The following is a 9,818-nucleotide window of genomic DNA, read 5'->3' on the forward strand; positions in this document are numbered from 1 at the left end:
CCCTATGTTGTTCAGGCTGGTCTCAAATTCCTGGCCTCAAGAGATCCTCCTGCCTTGGTTTTCCAAAGTGCTGGGATTACAGGCATGAACCACCATGCCCAGCCAATCCACTATTTATTGACCCATTATTATAACTTACTATATTAGGTGCCAAAAATGGAATGATGAGTAAGATTTAGTCTCTGTCCTGGGGAGAAAAAGAAGTAGCGAAAAAATACAACAAAAGTGTCATAGTAAAACGTACAAAGTGCCAGCATAGGCAACAACTCTTTCTTGGAAAACTCATTAAAAGCATGACAAAAGAGAATATTAAAAGTTCTATAAAATGATCACAAACTATGACTATAATATAGATATAGTGGTCATTCTTAGAAGCTAGAAAAATGTCAAATTAGTGAGAAGAATGGCTGTGAACTCCCAATTATCCCTGTGCAGAATAGCTACCCTTTGGGACTTGGGAATGGCTGTCTCTATCCTATTTCACAATCTGCTGACACCTCAGCTCTCCCTCTTGCTATCCAACTCATCCCTGAATCAAGCTGCCAGTCCAGGAGAGGGACGGACTAGCTCTCCCTTCATAAGTTTGCTATCATAGGCATGTATGAATTATCCTATTTTCTATTTGACTATACAAACCAGTGATCACTTCCATTATCAGCATGCTGGACACACATTATGAGCAACTGGTAAACTGAGGTAGCAGTTGCTATTAGGTGTGGAAAGAAACAGAGGCCACACATATATATGATGGAAAGGAAGTTACATTGGGAAGAAAGGAATTGGTCAAATGTAGTCACAGGGTCTTCCCACCTCATGCTGCAGAGGGATCATTTAAGCACTACAGAATGATGGGGTCCTGAGAGTCTCAGCCTGCATAGAGGTCAAAAATTGTGCATGAGTATGTGTGTGCTTCTATATATGTTTGTATATGACTTTATGTGTGTAAAAAATGTGTTTATGCATGAAGGTATATGTGTGCTTAAATGTGTGTATACATAGGGATGCATATATTTATATATTTGCGCGTCTCTATGTGCATATGAAAATGTGTGTAAGTGTGTATGTGTATGTATGTGCATGTGTCAGACCAGACAGGCTGGAAAGTAAGTATGAGACTTCTCATACTCCTCATGGGCTCTGCCTCTCCCCACCCCCACATCCACACACCACCCACAGGCAAAAGCAGAAAGGATGCTCTGTGACCTGAGACTGACTGCATTAGAAAGTTTGCAGCTCTTTGAGGACATTCCACTGGGAACCCCATGGGTTCCTTGCAGGATGGTGGATTTTATGTCTGCCCTGCCGATTTCCCCAGTAGGAAGGGACTGCTGCTGACACGCGAGGCTGAAGCCGGGCTCCCCCCACCCCCCCACCCCGTCTGCAGCTGCCGCTCTGCAGAGGCGGCCGGGCCCCGGCAGGCTCAGCAAAGGCGCACCCGGCCCGCCGGCTGGAGTCGGCCCGCGGCGGCGGCGGGGGGCGGGGGCGGCGGGAGGCCATGCCTCCAGCTGCGGAGGCGCCTCACAGCTGGGGCGATCGCCGTCACCTGCGCCGTGCCGTTGCCCTTGCGCTCCCGGCGCCCGGCCCGCGGCGGCGGACTTTGCGGTGGGAGCGCGGCGCGGCGAGGCACGGCGCGGAGGGCGCCCGGCGTAGGCGGCGGCGGAGTGGGCCGAGCCGGTATTTATAGCTTGGTGACAGCAGCGGCTGCAGCGACGCCGCTGGCCCGTCTCGCCGCGCTTCCCAGCGAGGCCGCCGGCGCGACGGAGGACGGTGCTTGACCGCCTCTGCCGTGCGCAGTCGTCCCGCGCCCGCGCGACCCTTCAGGTGAGTACGCGGGCCCGGCGCTGGGCGCGCCTCCCCGGCCGCTCGGTCCCGCCGCAGCGGAGCCTCCCGGCCGGGCCGTGCGCAGCCGGGCTGCCTCCTCGTCCCTGCCCGCGAGCGCGCAGCAGCCCTGGAACCCCGGCCCGGCCCCCACTTCCCCGGCGCCTTTCTGCCCCCCTTCCCGGCCACGGCATCCCGGAGGCAGGGTAAGTGTCACGGAGGGGTCTGCGCACCAGCCCTTCGGGTGAGGGCAGAGAGACTCCCAGGGAAAGGCGTTTGGTGGGAAGCCTCAAACTCCCAGGCTCCAGGAGGGTAAGGGACGGCGCGAGAACAGACCTTGAACTTTCCTCGCTTCAGTGATTCCTAGGATAGGAGCTGAAGAAAAGCCTTATTTTTGTTAATTAAATTAACAGGTTGCAGTTCATAGGTGTTCTCCTCAAAAAGAAGAAGAAGAAGAAAAAATGACTTGGGTGTTTGGTAACTTCATCATGACTCAATAAAACTATTTCTTTATTCCAATTCTAGAAAATGCCACAGGCCCACAAGTGTGTTAGACCCATGTGGTAACATTTTGGCTGCCATTATTCATTCTCCCTTGTGTGGAACAGTCAAATGTGTGTGTGTGTGTCTGAGACAGAGAGACAGAGGGAGAGATATGAGTAAACATCACATGCTCATTTTAGTATTTATGTATGGCTGTGTCTCAGAAACCAAAAAAAAAAAAAAAATAGAAAGAAAGAAAGAGAGTAAAAGTATGTTGGATGTAATGACATGTATTTTCCCCCTAATTATAAATGATGTACTGTCTAAAATGCAAGGAAGGACTTCCAGGAAGCCTTCAGTGTTTTGTTTTGTCTTCCAAAACAAGTTTTTCCAATTTATTGAGTATAAAAAGTATTAGAATCCTTGTAAAACCCATTTTTTTTTTGTTTTAAAGTGTTGATTTTTTACCATGGATATACTTTCTAACTTTTATTTCCCCAGTCTTTGTAGTTAAAACGTACTTACAGATTTTGACACTGACTGAAGTATTTGTCCCTCCCATCCCACCCTACATCTGATCTTTGTGATCAGAAACCAGTACTTGTCAGTTTTATTTAATTTGTTTCTTTAGGCTTCAGACATGAATAATATGAAATAACTTCAGACATGAATTAATTTTATTTAATTCATTAATTGTTAATTTCTTTGCCTTTGTGTTTAGAATATGATCATGGAAATTCATTCTTTATCATAAATAAATGTCACTTCAAAGGAGGTCTCAGTATTTTAAAAGGATACATGGTGATTATTTTTTAACTTTTTATAACGTGCCAGGGTCCATAAATATTTTGCCATTTCAATGGAAAGTTGTCTTTGTTCAGAAGACTACCAGACCTAGTTTGCTTTTGGATTCTCTGTTTTAAAAACTTGTGATTAAGCACTTTCTTGTCCCAAGGACTACAGGATAAGAAGAAAGGAAGAAAATCACTTAAAGGTTGAAACAATGTGAAGAGAAAGTCTAGGAAGTGATTTATGGATGTGATCCTCTAAATTAGCTAGGGTACCACAAATACCATCCTGGAATCTATGCATAGCCACTTATGGTGGTTTCATTGATTGACTTAAAAGGTTGCTTTTTATTTAAGAGGCTGTGTGGTCTTTTGTATTGGACTAAAAGTAAGAAGTTCCAGCTTTACTTATGTTTTATTGCTATTATTTTTTTTAAACCTGTATTAAGCACTTGCATTATGTAAAATGTTATCTATCATCCCCTCTTGCCTGTCTTTTCATCTAACAATTTAAGATAATATACTAAGACCTGTCCTTACCTCGGGACTGGTCCAGGCAAACATGCATTTTGGGTTTTCTACCTTTCTACCATTTCTCTTTTTGCAGGCTTGGTTCTCCCATTATCCACAGTTTACTCTTTTTGGAATGGAATCCTCAATGGTTTTTCTCACTCAAGACTGGTCTGTTATCCATTCATCATCCATGCATCTATTTATCCATCTGTTAATCCATCAGTGAATATTTATTGAGTGGCTAGTAGGTGCAAGTCATCACCCAGTACTTATTTCCTTTCCATTGAGACTTTATTCTGTATTTTGTACTTCACGCAGTGGTAATTAAGAGTATTAACTTTGGAGTTATATAAAGGTAGCTATGCTTGTTTCTGCCAGTTGGTAGCTGTATGACCTTGGGCAGATCATAACCTCTCTGAATCTCTATTTCTTGACTGTAAATCCAAATGGTTGGTATCAGGACTAATTGAGATAATACATTAAAAGTGTTTCACAAGAGCCCAACACATAAAAATCTCTAATAAAATGTTAATTATTAGTATGTTGTCTACATCTGCTGCAGCGCTGTTCATCTTAGGAAATGTGTTCCTCATCTCAAAAAATGGCAATGCCATTCTGGATTTTGCCTAGGCTACGTCTACATCCAATTCATCAATAAATCTGATGAGCTGTTCCTATGTCCAGAAGCAGAGCTGTTTAAACTGCCCGCATCTCTCCCTTCCTGGTCCAAGTTACTGCATCTCTTACCTGGCAACAGCCTCCCTGCTTCTGTACCTTGCCCTTCACAAAGTATTTTTAATGAGCAGACAGAATGGCCCTTCGGACATGTAAGTCAGATTGTGTCACTGTGCTTCATCTCTCACTCAGGGCAAAAGCCCGTGTACATGGAATGGCCTCAAGGCCTGATCATGATCAAATGCTACCTTCTGCACCTCATCTCTTTCATACTCTCTTTTATCCATGCCCCATCTAGTTACATTAGTCTCCTTGCCATTTCTTACATGCACTAAGCATGCACCCAGTGATGGCCTGTGCAACTTTTGTTCCCTCTGTCTAGATCACTCTTTTCTGAGGTATCTGCTTGTCTTCCTCCCTTCTTTCATGCCTGTCTTCTAATATCACTCCTTCTTCAACTTCCCTCTCACCTGACACTCCCTGTTAACATTTCCTTGCTTTAATTTTCTCTATAACCTTTCTAAAATACTCTGTATTTAATTTTTTATCTTCTTAATGTCTGTTTCCCCTAAGAAACTATCAGTTGCATGACAACAGGAGTTTTGTCTGTTAGTAATCCTAGCACATAGGCCAGTGCTTGGCACAAAACAGGCAATTGGTAAATATTGAATGAATGAATAAATATCATCATAGACTTAACAAACCTGGACTTCACCACTTGCTACGTATGATTGTATCTCTCTTCTGCTCTGACATCTTTGATAATTCTCTTTTCCCTACTTAGCAAAATACAGACCAACACTTTCGTATAATCTTTCTTTAACTGGCCCCAAATTATCCTTAACTTTCTCAAGACACCTCTCAGCACTCTGTGGTACAGACACACAGAACTACTGATATGTCTGTACATGAGTCCCAGACAGTTTCCTCTGTGCCTTGGCACAACATGTCCTCCCAACTTGAGTGGCCTTACATCTCTCTCATTTTCCTTTGTATTCTTCTACATTCTTAGCCTTTAGTTCTAAGTTAAATACTGGCTTTTAGTAAAATGCATGACATTCCTAGTATCTAGTATGAATGCTAGTTTCTTTAGAGTTGGAAACCATGACTGAAGATTTATGGCTTATCAGTTTCAGGCTGAAGTTACTGACATCTTCATAGCTGCTATTATATGAAAAAGCAGAGGCTTCCAAGATACTGATAGTGGAATCTACCTAATAATGTCATTACTTATAAGAGGGAATTAAACTGTGTAGATTAGTCTAATTCTGAGATGCAGGTGGAAAATCACAGAATAGACATCCGTGATGCATTGCAAAAAGCACAAAAAGATCAACTCACCTACTTATTGATGCTCAAAGAAGAAGATAAAATTCAAGCAATTCTGTAGTCACATGACCCCCAGTTCTTTCTGATCATGCTATCAAGGCTAATTTGAATAGTAATAGATCCATTCATCCTAGAAGAACTGTGAATTTTTAATATTAGGTAGCATTATTATCAGAAACTTTCTAACCAACATGCAAAGGGCAAAATTTTGGAATTTATGTCTTTGTGTGGGGAAAGCATAATATAGAGTGTTGAAGTCAGGTGACTTGGATTTGAATCCTTTTTCAGATGTAGACTAATTTTGTTACTCTATACAAGTTACTCAACTCTAAGTCTCAGCTTCAACATTTGTAAAATAAGAGTATTTTATTCATTGGGCTGCTATGAGATGTAAAGGAGGTGCTTGTAAAGCTCATTAGCATAGTATCTGATATATATTATAGTAAATACTCAATAAACGGCAGGCTCAGTAGTGATAATGCAGATCCTGGTGCTGAAATGAGGTGGGTTGGGTGGGGGTGCATTAGTATTGTTACTGGCCAAGTCATCATTGTGGTTTCAGGCTCCCCTGCTCTCCTCTCCTCTTCCCTTCCCTTAGTGGAAGTCAAATGGCAGGTTGCTCTGTCACCTTATTATGTCACCTAAACCATGAGGGGGCTTCTCTTTTGGAGTATACCACTCACCTCATTAAGAAGATGTTTACCGATAGCCCACAATGAGTCCAGCACTGTGCTATGCCTGGAAGTAAAGAGGCTTTTCTCTGAGGAGCTCATGAGTAAGTGAAGGAGACAAACACATAAACAGTTGATTTCACTGTGATAAACTAAGAACTAAGATATCATTCTCATCTATGGTTGTAGAAATGAATTTAAAAAAAATGAAGGGGTTTTACAGACTATTTGCCCTGTGTAACATAGTCAATTTGAACAACCTCACTCTTGGATTATCAACAGTAGAGTCACCAAATGATCATATTGATCATAAAGATGCTTTATGTGAACTACAGAGGTGAAAACAATTTTGGTGCTCTGGCAAATATCAGGGTACGTAAGGCACTAAAAACAGGGCTAAGATGACTAGGCAAACTTTTGGCAACCTTGCGCATGAACACTTCCAGCTTGTGGTGTATTAGAAAGATTAAGGGCTAGATATAAGTCTGGATTCAAATCCTGACTTTTCCATTAACTGGGGCTGTGAATTAAACAGGCAGCAACTTCTCTGAGCCTTCATTTTCTTACCTGTAACATGAGAGTGATGGTGGCATTCATGGCATTACTAGGGGAATACAGTATTGCTCAATGCTGCAGTTTTCTCTCCTGAAATAATATAAATGCTGGAGAGGAACAGCTGTTTCAAAAAATTTTTGAATGTTCTAATTTAACCAACTTCTTAAATGGTGCCCCTGTCCAGTTCTGATGGGCATGTTGGGACTATTCCTTTTTCAAGACTCACTGGTACTTGAGATGTTTTTGAGAATTTCTCTTGTGGTGGTCTTTGGACACTTCCGAAGGTGTTGCATGAGATTCAGTGGACAACTGATCCATTCTGGCATTCTTTCACCCTGAATATCATGCAAAGGCATAATGTTCACTTTTGTTCTTCACTGCCTGCTCTGCTCTCTTTGGTGTGAGAACCACGCATGTAGGTTGCTGCTGCTACAATGGGTAATGAGCCTCATTTTAAAAAAACAGAAACAAAAGTAAGAATCTTGCGATAGTCACCATTCCTAGGTAATCTGAGCTACAGCCCCTGGGAACAGATATTTCAGAGTGTTCACGAAGATCACAAGGGACTTGAAATTGCTTAGAGGGCTTATGAATCTAAGGCACAGTGGACTGCTTGCTTGGCTGAATTCTGTTGCTGATCATTTTTCGTGTTCATATTGCTTTTGTAAAATAGTTAAAACAAGTCTTCATTAACTTAGATTGTGGGCTTAATTGACACTCATCAGCCCAGAATATTGGATTGGGATTTGGGAGCCTTGCAGAGTACTCTCAGATCTTCCATTGATTTACAATTACTTCAGGCTTGTGGCATGATCTTGGTACTTTTAGTCATGTGTAAAATGAGACTATTTATCAATGGTTACTTTTTTCCCCTGCAAAGTTCAGGATTTGTAAAGGATTCTTATATATATATATATATATATATATATATATATATATATATATGTATGTATTTGGCATATATATATGCAAAGGCATATATATATTCCCCCACCCCCACCCCTACTTCTGGGCTGTAGTAGTATATATTACAGAGTTACTATAGTTGTGTCTAGAGAAGAATATGTCTCCAGAGGCATTCAAGGGATGGCATCCCTGGGTCTGCCCTGGATCTACTCTCTAGGCAGGGAAAGTGCCTGCAACTGATCTGGCTGCCGGCAGAGAATGGTGATCAGGCCCTGGGGTCAGACTTTAGAGGCTCAGATCAGAGCTCTCCTGCTAGGTGATTTTGGGCAAGTTACATAATCTGTGTGAGCCTCAATTTTCTCCCTGTAAAATGAAGTAGTGGTAATGATAATAACAGCATTTCAGGGAGCTGTTAAGATAAAAATGGCATAACGATGCATGTAGGCATCCAGCACAGAGCCCAGCATGTAAAGAACTGTGGACTTTGTAAGGGTCCCTCTTACCTCTCTTCCTTTTCTGAACTCTAAATAAAATGAGAAACAAGAAAAATGAATTGGTAGATGGCAGCCAAATTATTGCCTTTATTATTGTTGTTATCTTGGATAACAAAAATATCAGCTTTATTGCTGAAAAAAGCAGACGTAGCTTACTCTGAGAGCCAAATGGGCTCACCAAAGTCAAACTCCAGAGCTGGATAGACTTAATCACCCACTCGCAAGTCCTTGTGTACCTACACAGGCCTTCCCATGTGGAAGTTACAGCTTTCTTTCTTTATGGCGGGCTGGCTCCCAAAAAGGAAAGAGGCAGGAATTGAGTGAGACTTTGGAGCTGTCCTTCCAATGCAAATTCAGGTCAGGACCCACTGCTGTAGTCACATTACATATTTTGCAATGCCTCTGTGCCTTTGCATATGCCTTTACCACCACCTAGATGTGGCATCCTTGCCTTCTTCTCTTGGTAAAAAAATGCTATTAATTTTCCAATCTCAAATGTGGGCATGTCCTCTGTGAAATCTTCCCCTTTCTTCTCACTCCCCAAAAGCAGAGTTGTCCAATCCTTCCTGTGAGCAACTGCTTTGTCATAGACTTAGCTATTTCATAAAGCTTATTCTGTATTGAAATTATTTGATAACTAGACTGTGAATTTTTTTATGAAAGTTCATACACAAATATGCATGTGTCAATGTATAGAAGAAGATATGAATGTATATCCACCAAATTATTAAGCAATCATAACTCTGAGGAGAGGGTTTGGGCAGAGGAGAATGGTATGAGGATGGTATTGTTCATTTTTGTTAATATGTGCACAGTTTACTTCTATATCGTTTCAATTTTTAAATGACTCTGTATTATGATGGTAAGATAAAGTGATAATCAAAAAGAAGAAAAGAATTGCATTGGTTTTATGCTCTGTGTTTCCTCTTGGGAGGACCTCTGCATATTGTCTTAGTCACCATCACAATTTTGAACAGTGTTCTGCCCTCTCATGTCCCTTCTGCTCCCCCTACCCTTTTATTCTGCTTTTCCCCCTAAATCCTCAAATGATCAGAAGTATGATTAGATGATAGGGAAGGGACCATATTAACTTTCCACACTCTTAGACTAGTCTTGGTGCCATAAATAGGAAAGGGTATCATCTTTTCCAAATACCTTTTTATTGAACTGTTGAATAAAAGTTCATAAAAGTTCAAATATAAAGCTGAACAGATAGCAGGAAGAGAGAGACTGCTTGTTTTCCTGCTCTAACGCTTTCTATCTTTTCTTACACAGGTAAACTACGGAATTGAAGGTTTGAAGGATGGGTAAAGACTTTCGTTATTATTTCCAGCATCCTTGGTCTCGCATGATTGTGGCTTACTTGGTGATCTTCTTTAACTTCTTAATATTTGCGGAGGACCCAGTTTCTCACAGCCAAACAGAAGCCAATGTTATTGTTGTTGGAAACTGTTTTTCGTTTGTAACAAATAAATACCCTAGAGGAGTTGGCTGGAGGATTTTGAAGGTGCTTCTATGGCTACTTGCCATTCTCATAGGACTAATAGCTGGCAAATTTCTGTTCCATCAGCGTTTGTTTGGTAAGT

At 41.7% G+C, this 9,818-nt stretch overlaps 1 protein-coding gene across 3 annotated transcripts in view; it reads left to right on the forward strand.

Moving 5' to 3' along the window:
* TMEM117 (transmembrane protein 117) overlaps positions 1 to 9,818 on the forward strand; it is a 464,361-nt gene that overhangs the window by 16,721 nt on the left and 437,822 nt on the right. For 2 of the 3 annotated variants that reach the window (XM_012746727.2, XM_012747174.2), the window contains exons 1-2: positions 1,480 to 1,821; positions 9,508 to 9,812. In XM_012746727.2, coding sequence (XP_012602181.1) covers positions 9,536 to 9,812 — 277 coding nt within the window. In that variant the 5' untranslated portion in view covers positions 1,480 to 1,821; positions 9,508 to 9,535. Of the gene's footprint in view, positions 1 to 1,479; positions 1,822 to 9,507; positions 9,813 to 9,818 lie in introns of those variants that run through there. The other variant, XM_012746795.2, reaches the window with a different exon arrangement.

This window comes from Microcebus murinus, chromosome 10, assembly GCF_040939455.1.
Source record: "Microcebus murinus isolate Inina chromosome 10, M.murinus_Inina_mat1.0, whole genome shotgun sequence".
In the NCBI taxonomy this organism is placed as follows: domain Eukaryota; kingdom Metazoa; phylum Chordata; class Mammalia; order Primates; family Cheirogaleidae; genus Microcebus; species Microcebus murinus.